The sequence below is a fragment of the Bos javanicus genome, chromosome 28 (assembly GCF_032452875.1).
Source record: "Bos javanicus breed banteng chromosome 28, ARS-OSU_banteng_1.0, whole genome shotgun sequence".
Lineage (NCBI taxonomy): Eukaryota > Metazoa > Chordata > Mammalia > Artiodactyla > Bovidae > Bos > Bos javanicus.
Window position 1 is genome coordinate 36,397,127 of NC_083895.1, and position 16,819 is coordinate 36,413,945.

Sequence of the window (16,819 nt, forward strand, 5' to 3'; positions counted from 1 at the left end):
CATGGCTTCACTTCTTTACTTCTTTTTGAATTCTGTTTTTTTTTTTTCCTTCCTGTTTTATTGCAGTGTAAGAGACATAGGAGCACTGTGTAAGTTCAAGGTGTACAGCATAATGACGTGACTTGCCTACATCATGAAATGATGACCACAGTAAGTTTAGTGAATGTCCATCATCTCACATAGATATGGCTTCACTTCTTTACTGCATGTTCTTAATGATGCCTTTTGTTGAACAGAAGTTACTACTGTTAGTGAAGTCTAAGCTATCCGTCTCTTCTCTTGTGTTTGATGCTTTTTACATCCTCTAAGAAATCGCTGAGAAGCCCGGGTTTTGTGCTGGCAAGGGTCATGCAGCTTCCATTCTGGCCTCCTCCCAGGGCAGGATTCAGATAGTTATTACTCACCCAACCCTGTCTCTGAAGCCAGCTGTTTATCAGTTTGTCCACCCACCTATCCATCCACCCACCCGCTCACGCCCCTATCCATCCATCTATCCATCCATCGATCTTGCCCACATTTGCCATCACCATGAGCTGAGTGATGACACGTAGTTACAGGATGGGATGGTGATGGAGTTAGAGATGAACAAGACCCCCAAGGAGCTTATGATCTGGTGGGAAAATACAACCCACATGAAGTCCTTGACAGGTTCCTGCTTATCCTCCTACCGTCCTAAAATCTGTAGCTTTCATTCATTCCTCTCTGAAACTCCCATTGATTTGTCTTTGTTCTGTGACCCCTTCTAATATCTGTAGATAGTCCTGTTCCTACAAATACGAGCTACAAATAGCAGAGGTGATTCTCACCTCTCACATTTCAGGTACTTGGTCTTTATTGATAAGGCGTGAGATGGTCAACAGCCCTGGCCCACCGTTGGCTTAAATCCTGCTTGTGACCAGCTTGTACTCAGAGAAGTGTCCCCCTGTTGGGGGGCGGGGGTGGTCAGAAGGAGACACCTTCACCAGGGCTGACTAGCCAGCATGGGTATTTGAAGGCTGGCCCTGTGGGACCAGCAGGTGGCCTAACCTGGCAGCAGAGAGGTAGGCAGTGGACCCAAGCAGGAGTTCAACCATCTGATGGAGCTGACCAAGAAGGAAATGGGGACAGGGGCTGGGGGTACAAGCTGTCATGTAGAAGGGTGGTCTCCTTCCTGACTGAAAGGAGTGGCTTCCAGCTCTCTGCTGCTGGTCTCAAGTTGCACTGGGGACTTGGGCCAGTAGTGAGGAGGGTGGAGAAACTGTACCCTTCCTGGGGGCCTTCATCTAACCTCTGGCCACTGACTTGGCAAATATATATCATCTCCCCAAGCCAAGCATCGGACTGGCTCCCTCCCTGACCTCTTTCGGGGAAGTGGCTCAAAACCAATAAAAACAAAGAAGAGCCTGTTGGCCTTGGCCCCAACCAGCCCGGCCTTGGTCACTCCTCTGTGATCTGACCGCCCAGAATCCATGCGGGCCTGGCTGCCATCCTGACTGCATAGCACCTGCCCTCCCAACAACACTGGCCCTTTGTCAAAGGAGATGGCTTGTGGGGACAGCCCTGGGGAGAGGAACAGCTGAGCAGACCAGGCTGGTGCCATGAGGGACAGGGGGGCTTCAGCAAACAAGGCGTCCTAGAGAGTGGCCTGTGGGGCTGGAGAAGGATCAGACAGTAAGTCCAACCACAGTGCCTGATGAGACTGAAACAAGAATCGAGGACAGGAGGCTGAGCAACCCCCGAGCCTTGGCCATAGGACCCTCCCCAGACACACACCTGCCGCCACGCAGACTCCTCTCTCTCCCTCCCCCACCTCTTTGCTGAGCCCAGCCCTCACGGTGACTCTGCCAGGTCTGGCTCAGGGGTGACTGGACTGGCCTCTCTGATCCCTCAATAGGCAAAGAGAGCCCAAGGGTGGCCCTTCTGTTCATTGTTTGCTCAGAGCTTAGGGGTGACAGATACCCCCTGAAGTCAGCCCCTTGTGGGCTCTATGGCTGGGATGATTGAGAGGCAGATCCGGGCTGAAAAGAAAGTCATTTCCACCCTTTCTTTGTGCCAGGCATGGTGTCAAGGGCTTGACTTGCAGCATCTCAACAGACCTCACAACAACTTTCAGAGGGTCAGACTCAACTTGTAATAGGGTTACATCCCCATAAACACATCTTAAGTTGAAAATCCTGAGTCAAAAATGCATTTAATACACATAACCTACCAAGCATCATAGCTTAACCTAGCCTACTTTAAACATAAGTAGATCACTTACATTGGACTACAGTTGAGGAAAATCATCTAACACTAAGCCTATTTTATAATGAACTGTTGAATTGCTCATGTACTTTCTTTCTTTCTTTCTTTCTTTTTTTTGGCCATGCCACATGACTTGTGGGATCTTAGTTCCCCAGCCAGGGATTGAACCTAGGCCAGGGACAGCCCTGTGATACTGACATGCAGTCTTAGGAACATAGCCTGAGAGTCAATCAATTTTCCAAGCTCATCTAACATCTGAAATCTTTGTTATATAAGTTGAGGCCTCTTCCAGTCTAACTACTATCTGCTAACCTTTTGTACTAAAATTCAAGGACAATGGAGATTAATTCTGAGATTAGGCCAAGTCAAGTCAAATACAGGCTTAGCCACTTAATGTGAGGAAGACACTGTAACGTCAGACAGCTTATATAACCTCTGTTAGTTTTGGAGACCTCCAAAGAGGAGCTCTTTATAACTGCTTTATAAAGATCAGTTAACACTAGTACCTGTTCCTAAGGGCCGTGGAGGATTAAAAAGTAATATAGGGCATTCCTTGGCAGTCCAGTGGTTAGGACTTCATGCTCTCCCTGTCAAAGGCCCAGGTTCAATCCCTGGTCAAGGAACTAAGATCCCACAAGCCACATGGCTCAGCCAAAATAGGAAGAAAGAATGTAAATTCTTACCATGTGCAATTATATTGAGTGTGCAGTAAATGATAAGTATTCTTACTGTTATCAAGCATCTAAGACTATAGTGCTTATTTTAATTGGAAGTAAAAACAAAACTTGCCATCATTGGTAGGCAATCTTGGTTATGTAGAGGGTAGGTAATGTTAATTCGAAGGGAATTTATTCAACTGGAAGATGAAGAGATACAAATGTTAATAAGCAGAGACTGAGGGTAAAGCCAATAGATTCAAGAAAATCACACAGGTCAACAGGAGAAACAAACAAACCAAAAGCAGGGATGGGGATGCAGAATTGCAGGCTCTTTGCCTCCTGGCAGCCACAGAGTAGAGCTCAGAGCTCAGATGAGGTTGGCCCAAGCAGCCCCTTAGTCTTGGCAGAGGCTCGAGTCCCACTTTTAGGGAATGTGGCAATGAGGCCCTGTCCTTAGGATATTGTTATCCTTAGGATAACAATACCAACCAGGGCTGGCCAACACAGGTGGGAGTGGGTGTGCACGATGGCTGACCTGAGCTGGCTTGGGAAGCTCTTGAGTCCTGCTGCGGGCTCCTTTTCCTGTTGACTCTGTGTGAATAACAGTATATGTGTGTTTATACATCGCTCACCTGTGCAAGTGGACACCATCTCCAGCAGGGCTGAAAACCAATGGTAGATTCTCTAGGGCAAGAAGACCCAGCCAGAGCGGGGGCAATGCAAGCTTTGGAGCCAGCCAGGCCTGGGCAAGTCCTGCTCAGCCACCTGGTATCTGTGCGGCTTGGGTAAGTCACTGGCTTGGAGCTGTCCTCACCGTGTGCAGACAGGAGCCTCTCCCTTGTGGAGTTATCACAAGGATAGATGGGATGGCAGATCAAAACCGCCAAGCAGTGTCAGGCTAGCCGGAAGAAAGGCTGTAAGAAAGGGATGCTATCTGGTATGATCCACCTAAGAGGTGCCACTTGGAACCCACCAGTTCCTGAAGGAAGACACATAGCCAAGGAGAATGGGGAAGAATGCCAGTCTCCACTTGACACTTGAGGGACCTTGGAGAAATTGCTTACCCTCTCTGGACACCCATTCCTTCATCTGTAAACAGAGTTAATCCCCCAGTTAGCAGGTTCCTCCTGAGGATGGGGTGTTATTAAGTTATTAAGAAGTACTGTCCTTTCTCTGAGGCCACTGGAATGCCATGGCTAATCCCTAGCTCAGGCCCTCTTGCCAATGGCTTCCTCACACCTTCCCCTCTCTCTCAGGCTCCACGTATTCTCTCCTTCAGAGGAATGAGACAATAGCAGCCCAGCCCACATGGTCACCAAGACCCATCAGGCCATCTCTCAGGGCCAGTTGTCGCCAACTCGGCCCTGAGGTCTCTGCCAAAAGTGGGTGAAGACACAAGCCTGCTGAGATGGCAGGTCAGAGTGGAGCTGTGTGTGGAGCAATGGGATAGGAGCTGGGTTTTAAAGGGCCCTGGCTACAGGTTTCATCTATCTATTAGTTATCTGTGCTGCATAACACGTGACCCAACACTGAGGAGCTTAAAGGAACAAGCATCTTATTGTCTCAGGGTTCCTGTGGGTCAGATGTCCGGGCATGGTTTAGCTGGGTCTCCTGGCTCAAGGTCTCTCAGGAGGTGGTGGTCAAGGCGCCAGCTGGGCGGCAGTCACCCCAAGGCTCTACGGGACCTGCAGGATCCACTTCCAAGCTGGCACACTTGGCTGCTGGCTGCCTGCAGAAGATGCATGTCTAAGTCTCTCCTGTAGTGGCTGGCCAGTTTGGGTTCCTCACCACCGGGGCCTCCACGGGCTGCCTGAGTGTGTTAAAGGGCAGCGGCTGAGGAGAGACAGAGAAGCGAGCCCCAGGCGGGAAGCACAGTCTCCCTGTTGCCTAATCTTGGAAGAGGCACCCCACCACTTTTGCCCTATTCTGTTCACTAGGAGGAAGTTGTTATGTCCAGCCCACATCCAAGATGGGGGCAACGCCAGGCTGTGACTACTGGGCATCACTGGGGATCATCTTAGAGCCCGCCTGACTCACTGGGGGTGGGATCAGGGAAAGATGCCATCATAACTCTGTATTGGTTTATTTACCTGGCCGCCCTGGTCTTACCTGCAGCATGTGAGATCTAGTTCCCTAACCAGGGATTGAACCCAGGCCCCCTGCATTGGAAGCATGGAGTCTTAGCCACATAACCATTTTATAGAGTGGGAAGAGCCCAAACTCGGTGACCCTGGCTCAAGGGCTGGCTCCTCAGTATAGCCTTAGGCTGTCTGCCACTTTGCTATTTACAGCTCCAGTTCCCTCCTCTACTAGGTGAGATAACATTCCAGCCCAGCTGACCTCACAAGTTGTGTTGTGGATCAAAAGACACACGGTCTGATGAATATACTTAAGCAAGCCTCCAAATATTACACATCAGTTGGTATGATGATGGTGTTCTTACATTATTAAAGGGAGTCTTGGGTCAGCAGTAGTAAAAATCTACCCATAAAAAAATCCATCTATCAGGGACTTCGCTGGTGGTCCCGTGGCTAAGACTCCACCCTCCCAATGTAGGGGCCCAGGTTTGATCCCTGGTTGAAGAACTAGATCCCACATACTCTGACTAAGGCCCAGCAAATCCAAATAAAAATAATAAATATATATGTTTTTAAATCCACCCATAAAAAAATCCACTCACAGGAGTGCACCTTAGGGTACATATCCATAGGGCACCACATCATTCACTCAAAGCCAGCCTTCCCACCTTGACCGAGTCCTCAGCTGGCCTAGGTCAGGCGGTGTGTATTCATTCATTCATTCATTCACAGAGGCCCTCATGCTCAATGCCCCTCACCAGCTCCCTAATATGAACAGTTCTGTGACGCAGACATTAGTAACCCCACAGACCACCTAGAAGAAACAGGAGCTATTCTGTATCTTGAGGGTAAAGCTCAGACCCTGCATTTAGTAGGAGCCCTGAAAACATGTCTGCTGAGTGAATCTTGCAGAAAGAGCCGCGGTAAGTGTGAAGAGAGGGGTTTGACCACAGTCCCAGTACTTCTAGGCTGTGTGACCAGAGGCAAGTTCCTTTCCCTCTCTGAACTTCAGGTCTCTCATCTACACAGTAGAGATCAGAGCTTGCAAACTACAGGGCCAGAGGCCCCAGCCAGGGTGTGAATATGCTGTTTAGGGCTTATTTAGGGTTTAATTTTATTTTAAAATGAGTTGCCAATACATGAGTTGGGAGATTTCCATAAAACCCGAAGTTTTCAGTTTTTATTGAAAAATGAGACCTGACTACACTGGACCCATTGTATACATACAATAATTGACCGGCTGGGGTAGGAGCTGCCCTTTAACGGTGCTGTTTGGACACAGGACACAGTGCTGCCTCCACTTTCTCCCTGTAGCCTTGCCCAGCATGCCTCACCCTGAGGTGTCACTGCCCGGCCCCGACAGGTACCTGAGCTTGCAACCCCAGATGTCAGCATAATCTGACAGCTCTTTGGCTCTGTGAGGCCTAAAGATGGCTTTACAGGATCCCTGAGTGATGAAAACCATTAACACCCTGGATGAGAAGCCACTTGGGCTGAGCAGAGAGAAACTGCTGTTTCTAAGGATGACACAGAGTTTATAAATAACCTCAGAGCCAGGTGAGTGTGACACCTACCCCGTCTCACCTGGGTGGGGATTGGGCATGTTTCAGTCCATGGCTCAGGCCAGGGACAGTCCCTGCTCCTGATGCCGACTGAGGTCAGCACAGGAAGAAATGATTTCACAGCTGAGCCTGTGGAGCAGGTGCAATTTTCTCTGGCTCAGGCAAGAGGCAGTGATGATGTCTGATTTTCCAAAGAGGATAGAAGGTACAACAGAGTGGAATGAAGTATTGCACCATCCGTGGTTTCCCAGTGCTATTCAACAACGTGAGACCTCAGCCTGGCCTTCAGGATTCTCCGTGGCCACCACGCCTCATCCCCTGCCAGGCTTTCAGCTCATGGTTAATACTGGAGCCTTTCCTTGAAGGTGCCCTGACCTCTCCCAGTTCTGGGCTGGCCTTGGCTCATTCCCCCTCTGGAATCTCCTCTCTGCATTTTTTGTCTCTGTCCCTCAAATGCAGTTGTCTCCAGGCTGATCCCCCAGACAGAAACCATCTTCCTTGTCCCCTGAGTTCCACAGCCCCCTGGCTAACTCCTTAGTTTCTCTCTTGCTGTGTCATCTGTCCAAGGTTGGTCTCTGTTGCCCTCCCCACTCTGTCCCAACTACCAGCTCCTTGATAATCACGACAAATGCAAACCCTGATTTCGGGGTCAGACTCCTTCCAGCTCTGTCCTTAGGCAACTCCTCGCCTAACACTTTGGGCCTTGCTTCCCCATCTAGGCAATGGAACTGCTTCTCAGGCTGCGGTGAGGGCTAGGCAAGGGCTTTGGAAATTAAGGAGGTTACACAAATGAAGGCAGCTCTTCCCTGGCACTGGACTCTCATACTCCACTGAGACAGAGTCCCTCCAGGAGCCAGCTTGAGAGACAATGGGGGACTGAGAACACACTTGGTTAGCTGAGAGCTATATGAGCCCAGGGCCTGGAACTGACATGTAAGGTGATTCTTCTCTTCCTCTTTGGAATCTAAGGAATGTACTGATATAGGGGAGGATGTGGGAGACGTGCTGAGGGCCCACATAGGGCAGGGAGCAAGCTGGCTTCCTAAGCAAGCCTATTCTACTTCAAGGCACAATCACAAAAGAGGAGACGCTATTCCTCAGGATAGAGTGAGGCCCTGTCCTGGACTGGGACCTGGAGAGCATCTGGGCTCCAGGATGTAGCCGGAATATCACTGAGTGACCAGGCTCCTCCTGGGGCAGAAATAGAGAAGAGGACTGTGGACTTCCAGAAAAAGGCCAAGCCAGCACTCCCATGTGGCTAGGACCCTATGCTCTTCCCCCATGAATTGCCTTAGGTCAGCATTTTGCTGGCTGACCTCTTCCCAGGAGTCATTTCAGGGTCTGGGGCAGATCAATTTAGAGTTTAAGTTCATCTGACTCCAAGGCACAGATCCCACCCTCTTCTCTGCCCACTCAGAACTCTGAGCCCCTGCAGCCGAGGCCCACCACTGTCTGAGCAAAGACCATCCACGCTCTGTCCACCGCTGATGCTCATGGCACAGCACTTAATAGCTGACCAACCCCCTTACTCTTGTTCCTTTTATTCTTGGAACAGACCTGGAAAACAAGAAGGGGAGAGATTAGAATCACACACTATTCTGCAGAGAGGTCTGGGAGGACTGGCCCTGGCTGGCGGCAGGGGACTTCCCTGTTCGCTGACCTCTGGGCAGTGCCTTCCTCTCTCCCAGCCTCAGTCATACATCTTGGGAATTGCAGATGTTGGCTCAGATGCTCTCTCAAGTCCCCTGCCGGTCACTCATTTCCTGTGGGCCTCTCATGCCCGTAGGCTTCTGTGAAGCCCACCTCAGCATGTGGGGTAGATTCCCCCTCACTGTGGTTCCTCACTCTCAGTTCCCCTTCCCATCCTGCCTTCTCGCTTTTCCTTGGACTGGCCCCTGTACTGTTACCTGCAGATGCAGTTTTGGGGGCAGGATTGGGGGCAGGAGGGGAGCTAGCAGCCATCTGTTCTGGTTGCTGGCATTCAGGACTATCTGGGCGTCAGGGAGGGGGACTCAGACCCAGTCCTGGTGGAGGGCTGGGGGTCTGGTAAGAGCATGACAGGCCCAGGCTGAGTCTGGAAGAGGGACTGGTTTCTGGAAGCATCTGGAGACAAGCCCAGGCTTGGACAAGGAGCCCTGTGTTCACAATGGGAGGAGTCTGCCTGTCTCCTCCTGTCACCTCTCATTCTAATTCCACCTCTCGATTCCAACTTTCTTTGTCTGACTCTCAGTTGCCACAGTCTCTCTTGGTCTGTCTGTCCATTTGCAGGGCCTATGATAGGGCGAAGGACAGTGAACACAAAAGCCTCAAAGGCAGACTTCTGTTATATTCAAAGAAAAACATATGGAGGCTCCTATTTTGGAGTTAACCACGTTTTAGCATTTACCCCTTCTTTTCATCTATTGGGACCCTCACAAAATAGAACCGGCCTCCCTTGGCAAAGTCGCGTCTGTCCCTCAGGTTTCCAGCCCTGGTTGGGGTGTGTTCAGACTTCACGCCCCACCGCCCCACCAGCCGGGGTGCGCTGCCATCTGGGACCAGCAGGGGGAGCCCGCGAACAGGTTGGAGGAGGCGGGATGGAGGCGGGGCCGCGAGGCCGGCTGGGCCAATAAAGGCGGCGGTGCGCGGCAGCTGCTGACTCTGCCCACTGGGCACTAGTGACCCTCTCTTCCGTCCTCTCCGTTCGCCGGTTGATCTCTAGCTCGGACCCGCGCGCCCATGATGCTAGCGCTCCGCTGCGGACCCCGCCTGCTCGGCCTGCTCTCCGGCCCGCGCTCAGCGCACCTGCGCCTCCCGGCGGTTCGCGCTTGCAGCAGCGGCAGCGGCTCCCACGGCTCGTCCTCTACCTCCGGGAACCCGCTAGTGTACCTGGACGTGGGCGCTGACGGGCAGCCGCTCGGCCGCGTGGTGCTGGAGGTGAGACCACCGAACCGGACCGCTCTGGACTGGGCGTGGGGGACGGTCCCGGAAGAGCGTTGGACCGCAGGCCGGCGCTGTGCCTGGCTCGCTGGGTGACCTTGCTTCCTGCCCCCGGGCTCTGGGCCTCAGTTTCCCCATCTCTTAAGAAGGGGCATCGGACTGGTCTCTCCAGGCCTTCCCTTCGGATCTTTGAACTAGTGGAGGCGGGAGGGAAGGCGCTTGTGGAGGAGAAAGCTCAAGGTCAGATCGTAGGCTAGGAGGGTCCGCCCCGCTGGCCGGCCGAGGAGGGGCTCCGAGACTTCACCGGGTGGGCGCCTAGGCCCGAGCTTCGAAGTGGCTGTCAGGGGCTCGGGGGTCGGGGCGGCGGGCCGGCGGGGAGCTCACGTGTTGGCCCTTGCAGAAGGCGGAGCCGGCCTCAGCCCCGCCCCCTGCTATCCGGCTGTCCCGAGAGCTAAGGTGGTTTTGGGCCGCCTCCTCTCCCAGCAGTTCGCGCTGGTCTGGCCGCAGGCTCCAGCCACCAGACAGACGTGGCATAGACCTCTTGGGGTCAGGGCATTGTGCTCAGAGCTCTTTGCCCCAACTCCAACCCCAGTCACCCTCCCAAGGTGACACAGTGCCTGCCCCAGCTCTTTGGGCCTTTTTGAAGAACAAAGCAAGAGACCTACATAGTCCAGAAAATAACAGAGGGGAAGCTTGGGTGTAGCCTTCAAGCCCATTTTGAACAAAGGGGTCTTAGTTAAATTTCGGTTTCCTGTTCTGGAAAATGGAGAGCACCCGTTTATTTTAAAGGTTAGACACTAGGGTGGCTCTTGCAACTGGGAGGCAAGAGGCAGGCTTGGATGGAGCTCCAGCCTTCCCTTTCCCCCACCCTCCTGCCTGTCTCTGAGCCTCAGTTTCCCACCTGCCCACTGGGGAGCTTGGACTGGCTCCCCCCAGGGGCCACCCTCTCTGCGTCTCTGATGCTTTGGGCCCAGCTGAAGCAGCTCTGTCAGTTCTGCCCCCAGAAGAAGGCCAGGGTGGTGTTGTCATCTCTTCTGACAGATTGGGAAATCGAGGCTGCCCCTCCCAACCTGCAATTCAGGAAGCATCTGGCAGAAATGATTGCTTAGGTGGCTTCCCACGGAGGATTGAGAATGACAGGAATGGTGCTTTCCCTCGCTCCTGGACCGTGTAGGGGGTTGGGTCCTTCCTTCACCTGCCTCTGGACTGAGCCTGTCTTCCCTCTCCTTTCCCCGCAGCTGAAGGCAGATGTCGTCCCAAAGACAGCAGGTAAGACGGGGACCGGGGCCTTCTGACTCTGGGCCACATGGAAGAGAGAGAGGCATGGTGAGGTGGGTGGGATGGTGAGAGGAGTCAGGGCGGAGACCTATGGCCAGATTGGAGTACACCACCACATGTGCTCAGCTGCTGGGGACCTTGGAGCAGCCTCTGACCCTCTCTGAGCCTCTTGGTGGAGGCTGGACTTACCTGGACTCCCTGCCCCACTGGCCTGGTGCTACTCCTGCCGCAGTGCTCAGATGCTGAGGTCAGGGCACAGGACCACTTGGCCCAGATCACACCGTCAGCAGAGACCCCGGGGCAGGGATCTTCCCATGTCCGGGGGTGGGTGGGTAGAGAGGGTGCTGGCTAGAACCAGCTGTGGCCCCTGCACTGAGGCCTGGCCCTGCTGACCTGCTTTTTTCCTTCACCACCACCCCCCCACCCCACCCAGAGAACTTCAGAGCCCTGTGCACCGGGGAGAAGGGCTTCGGGTACAAAGGATCCACTTTCCACAGAGTGATTCCGTCCTTCATGTGCCAGGTATGGTGGGCCTCTTCCTGCCTCGACTTCTTCTTCTGTAAGTAGCATACTGACGGGGCGACCTTGGAGAATGTCACGGGGATTAGCCAGTGTGCTTGTGCCTGGAGAGTACTGGAAGGAGGGCAGCCGCGGCCATTCGCTCAGCCTGTCCTCTCCTTCTGAGAGTCTGGAGCTTGTCCTGGCAGCCATAGTGCCTTCCCTGCCCCAGGAGCTAAGCAACAGGACAAGCAGCAGGTCGGCCCTGCCTGGCAGCGCCGGGAGAGTGGAGCGGCGGAGGGAGAATGGCATCGGGGTGTGGATGTGCTGGGGGCTTTGGAGTAATAGCGTATTCGGTCTCTGCCCACAGCCCCCAGTGTGTCCCACCGAGCACTCGGCATAGGAGATAAGGAGGAAGGGGAGGAGGGAGGCCAGGCACAGACAAGAACACACAGGTCCAGACTTGGAGCCTCTCTCCAGCCTAGGGCGCCTTTCTCGGTTAAATGCATTTGCTCTTTAGTCATGTGTTCAGCCTCTTTTCAGAAGCATTAGCTTTGCTGTGTTAGAAGTGTTGTGGGTAGGTGTGGCAGGTGAGAATTTCCGCTGGTGCCAGGGCCTGAGCCACGCTAAGGGTTGTCCTGTGTTAGGTCAGACCCTGCTAAGACAGGGGCTTATGTCTGAGGCCAGCAGGCCTAGAGGCAGGGGCATGGCTGTCATGACCTCTTTGAAGTCCTGTCAGCTGGGATTTCTGCCCCCCAGTTCCCTCTGCCCTGACCTGGTGGCTGTCGTCACATCATGGTGAGTGGCATGGCTTGGGGCTGGGCCTGCTGACATGTTGGACATGAGGAATGCAGCGATTGGCGGGGGTTGTGGTTGTGGGACAGGCCTGGCCACAGCCCATGGCTCTCAGCTGCAGAGGCTCCCAGCTCTGCCTGAGGCTGTAGACTGAGCAGGAGCCGAAGTGGATGTCCAAGCTGGGCTAGGGTCTTCCTCTCACCACAGCAGGCAAGGGCAGGGACTCCAAAGCTGGCGGGCACTTGGAAGCACGGGATGGTGGGACCGGGCACCGGGAGGCCCAGTCCTCTCTGGGGACACCTTATTGGCATTTGTGAATGCTTCAAAAGCAGGGCTGGTCAGGTCATCCCTCTCACCCGAGGAGGTCATCTCAGGAAAACAGCAATATGATGGTGGCTGGGGGCTGGGCTGGCAGACCCTGGGCTCTTCTGTTTGTGGCTCCTTGTGGCAGCCTCGGGCAAGCTTTGAGGAAGACCACTGGCCCTGGGTGGACTTTGTCCTGGGCCGGGTGAAAAGGAGATGCTGGGACAGGAACGGGGGCTCAGTGGAGGGACCTGGCTCTGTGCCAGCTACCCACAGACCACACTGGGGAGCAGGGACTCCTGGCCTCCTCCTTGTTTACCCTCCAAGAGTTGTGGGTAGAAAATTCTAGGTCACTTAAGAAGCAGCTCCAAATGACCTAGAATTTTTAAGGATCATTTAAAATCTCACTCAGACAAAAATGAATCATTCGGAAACCAGGGTAGTTATTGGGGCAGAAAGTATGAAATCTTTATTTTGTTGCTGCTTATGCTCCTTAGCATTATATTAACCCTTCTATCATCGGGTATTTTCTGACCCCTTTGCCTGAGGGCTCCCCGCTGGGTGGGCTCTGTGTGGGCTGGGGGCTGTGTCGCAGCATGGGAATGGCACCCCTCTGCCAGCTCTAGTGGCGACACTCAGCCAGCGCTCCGTGTTCGCAGGCCGGTGACTTCACCAACCACAACGGCACAGGGGGAAAGTCCATCTATGGAAGCCGCTTCCCTGACGAGAACTTCAAACTGAAGCACGAGGGGCCGGGTGAGTAAGGCTGTCAGTCCCCACCTGGGTATGTGCCCTGAGCTGTGAGCCTGGTGCTGCCACCCCAGCAGGCCTGGAGGCTGCAACCTGATGGCTCCACATCCAGGGCACACGTTCCTTCCTTCAGTGTGAAGGGTGGGCTTGTTGGATTGTCTCAGAGGCTTTTTCATCCTGAGCGCTCAGTTTCAAACACAAACCTTTCTTTGACCACCGTTCTTTGAGAGCTGTTAAGCAAAGCCCTAGCTTTGTGTTACCTTTAGGACCCAACGTGCGATGTGGAAAAAGCTAGAGTTCAGGACTTGAGGTCCCGCCCCTGCTCTACCACTGAGAGCTCCCAGGAGGCCCTTCCCTCCTGTGTCATCAAGGCGGACAGGCCCTGGGTGGCTGTGTGCTCTGGGCTTGGCTCTCTCTTCTGAGCCCCAAGTATCTTCAGCCTCAAGTATCCTTCCTGTGCTTTGCGTCATCCATGCTGGAACAGCTCCCAGGTGAGATGCCTCCTGGGCAGCCTGGTCACCCCACTTGTTTCTGCAGGCGTCCTGTCCATGGCCAACGCGGGCCCCAACACCAACGGCTCCCAGTTCTTCATTTGCACCATAAAGACAGACTGGTGAGTTGCTGGCTCCTGGTCCAGGCCCTCTGGTAGCAGGGTTGGCCTTGAGCTGGAGGGGGAGGATAGTCTGAGGCCAAACTCTCTGCTCTGGGGCAGTAGCCCTCACCCGGCTGAGTGTGTAACAGGAGAAAGTCCCCGAAAGGGTTGAGGAAGAATTTGGGCTATTTTGCAACTCTGTCTTTTATCAGGCTTCCCATTGTTGCTGTAGCTGGAATTTCTCAGTGCTCTGAGCATGCACATGCGCAACACACGTACACACAGGAAAGAATTCTTTTACCAAATGCATTGGGGAGATGCTGCAGAACTTATCAGGCCTCAGGATGGCCTGTGGCAGAAGCTTGCTCACTTGGTTTAACCTGCCATTTCCCAGCTTATTTAACCCTGGGCTGCACCTTGGAAAATGCTGCAGTAGACAGCATTTGGATATCACACCGGATTTCTCATCAGGCGTTAGCACCAGCCTGTGGCAGCCACCGGCGCCCCCGGACCCTCTTTCCCATTGCCCTTGTATTTTAGGGATGTCGTCCCAGGTCAGTTTCCCACTACCTAATCAGTTTTCTCTACTCAGAGTCCCCTGTGTCCTCACCCTGAGGCGTCTCAGCAGGGTGAGGGGACAACAGCTGGCCTGGAGCTAAGACTTAATAAAGCCCATTTCCCAGGACTTTAGGGAGACCCAGGTGGTGGTGGATACTAGTGGTCTGTAGCCTCTGAGCCAGAAGGGACACGGATGTTGGAGTGGGCAGGTTATTGCTGGCCCTGCCTCCCCTCCTTCCATGAAAACCCTTAGTGGATCCCAAAGGGTAACCAGTCTTGGTTGGTGGCCCTGAACTGAGCTGCCTTTTAGATTTTCGGGACTCTCTCAGACTGAGAGCTGCTTGGGACTCAAGTAGGTTCACCATACATATCATCTTGGCTCTCACCCCAGAATTCCTGACTGTTAAGGCAGTTCTATAAGGGCCTTCCCTGGTGCTCCAGTGGTTAAGAGTCCACCTTCTGATGCAGGGGGTACAGGTTTGATCCCTGGTCAGGGAGTTCATATCCCACATGCCTCGTGTCCAAAAAAAACCACAAAAAACATAAATAAACCCCAGAAACAATATTGTAACAAATTCAATAAAGACTTCAAAAATGGTCCACATCAAAAAAAAAACAAAACTTAAAATGATTCCATTTTACACAGACTTATTTCTTCAGAATAGTTCAATATCCCATCATCTCCCTGTGCAGGATGAGAACAATTCACCCTTTGTAGGTGAGGTTCCCAGGATTCAGGTTGAGTGGCCTGGCCTAAGGTCACACAGCAGGTGAGGCAGAACACAGCCTGGGAGGGAGCCACGCTCTGGTGCGTGCTGGGGGCTCAGCAAGGCTCCACACGGGACCTGTGAGGGGCTGGGCCAGCTTTTCGGTCTGAGCTCCTTTCAGAACTGCTGTTTTCAGTAAATAGTTCCATGACCTAGGGACTGTGACCCCGGGGGACATTGCAGCACTCTCATTTCTGCTTACCTGGCTCACCTCTCCTCCCAGGCTGGATGGCAAACATGTTGTGTTTGGCCATGTGAAAGAGGGCATGGACGTCGTGAAGAAAATAGAATCTTTCGGCTCCAAGAGTGGGAAGACGTCCAAGAAGATCGTCATCACAGACTGCGGCCAGTTGAGCTGACCCTGTGTGCTTCCAGGAGGCCTCTCAGGAATGTCAGACCCCACAGGGCCCACCGGGCAGCTTCCCCAGTGTCCTCCCTTCCCCAGCGCCCCGTTCCTGGACACCCATCGTGGACACAGTATTACCGCTCCTTGTAGGCATCGCCTGTGACCACCCGGCTCAAGTTCACCTGCGTCTCGGGCACAGATGATGGGTTAGCTTTGAAGGCGGTTTCTGCCTTTTCTTTGACCACAGGGGAAAGCCAGTTGCTGTAAAGGGCTGTCATATCTGTTTAATATTGTCTTTCTGATCAGAATAATTTCACTAGACTCCCTGGAGCTGAAGCTGTGACACTAACTACTCCAGGCTGTGGTGTGACCTGAGTTGGTGGCACAGGCCACAGACCTACAGAGCTTGGCCTTTGGAGCACACTCCAGGCCTTTGTGATGGTCCCGCAGCCGAGGCCTTTAATCCCAGCCACTGTGAATCCCGTTGGTCTGCTGCTCTTGTATTTGGGGAGAGCCCGTGGGGGTGGAAGCAGCTGAACCGGGGGACAGACCCACTACAAGCTGTGCCTTGTCAATGTGAATTCCCAGGTTGAAAATAGCAATAACCTGTAAGTGCTATGTGCTCTGGAAGGAAGTCAAAGTGTATTTTCCTGGTGGGCTTTGATTTGTTTTTCTTGTGTGTTTAATAAATTAAAGCTATTGATTATGTACACAATATACTTTTGGAAAATTTCTTTATGTTCACCTTAAATGTGAAAATAAATCCTATTTTCTATAAAAGACTGTCTGGTGTCCATGCCTTTAGCAAGCACTGTCTGTAACACAAGTGTCTGGAGCCAGCGTTTATTGTTAACTGCCGTCACTCCGTGCTCTGAGCAGGGCCTTTACGTGAACTTGCGTCCACCAGCAACCTCTGAGGGCATTCTTGTCATCCTGTTCAACAGGAGAGGAAACAGGCTCAGACTGTCGGCACCCACAGCCCACCTGAGAGCCCTGGTGTGCCTCTGGCTGACTGAGCCTCAGTTTTGCTCAGCAGAATAATGGGATAACAGTGCCCAGCACACAGGTGGTGAAGGTTGAACATGATCTGTGCAAAGTGCACAGCACGGGCCCTGGCATGTGGTCTGGAGGGGCAAGGGCGCCATTTCTGGTGTGTCTGGGTCTTAGAAAAGAAGGAGCTCTGATTATGTCAGACTAGATGTGGACTTTATTTCCCTCTGTGCCATTTAAATTTGGAGTTAAATGACAGGTATTTCTAAATTCACATGGAGGGCAGATTGAGGGGTGGGAGGAGAGTAAGAACTTCCTTAAACAGCCAAGGGAGGACAGTCTGAATAATAGAAGAATCACAAGATGATTGGCATTACCTCACCTTGGAGTTCCCTGAGTGTGATGGTGTGTGGTCTCAGGTCCTTGTAGTCATTCTCAGGTCACTGTGGCTGGACTTTCTATAGTGGCTCAGCGGCAAATAATCCTCCTGGCAATGCAGGA

General features: G+C 53.0%; 1 protein-coding gene across 1 annotated transcript; it reads left to right on the forward strand.

The window, feature by feature from the left end:
* Positions 1-9,141: 9,141 nt before the first annotated feature.
* Positions 9,142-16,108, forward strand: PPIF (peptidylprolyl isomerase F). Its single transcript, XM_061405456.1, has 6 exons — positions 9,142-9,438; positions 10,680-10,710; positions 11,153-11,241; positions 12,975-13,071; positions 13,603-13,678; positions 15,206-16,108. Exons 1-6 carry the CDS (start codon positions 9,241-9,243, stop codon positions 15,339-15,341), a joined length of 627 nt encoding a protein of 208 aa, XP_061261440.1. The 5' UTR covers positions 9,142-9,240; the 3' UTR covers positions 15,342-16,108.
* Positions 16,109-16,819: the final 711 nt, after the last annotated feature.

Coding starts and splice junctions, on each gene's coding strand:
- PPIF (XM_061405456.1), top strand. CDS start 9,241: ATGATGCTAGCGCTCCGCTGCGGACCCCGCCTGCTCGGCCTGCTCTCC. Junction 9,439..10,679: donor TCGGCCGCGTGGTGCTGGAG/GTGAGACCACCG, acceptor CTTTCCCCGCAG/CTGAAGGCAGATGTCGTCCC. Junction 13,072..13,602: donor ACTGAAGCACGAGGGGCCGG/GTGAGTAAGGCT, acceptor TTGTTTCTGCAG/GCGTCCTGTCCATGGCCAAC.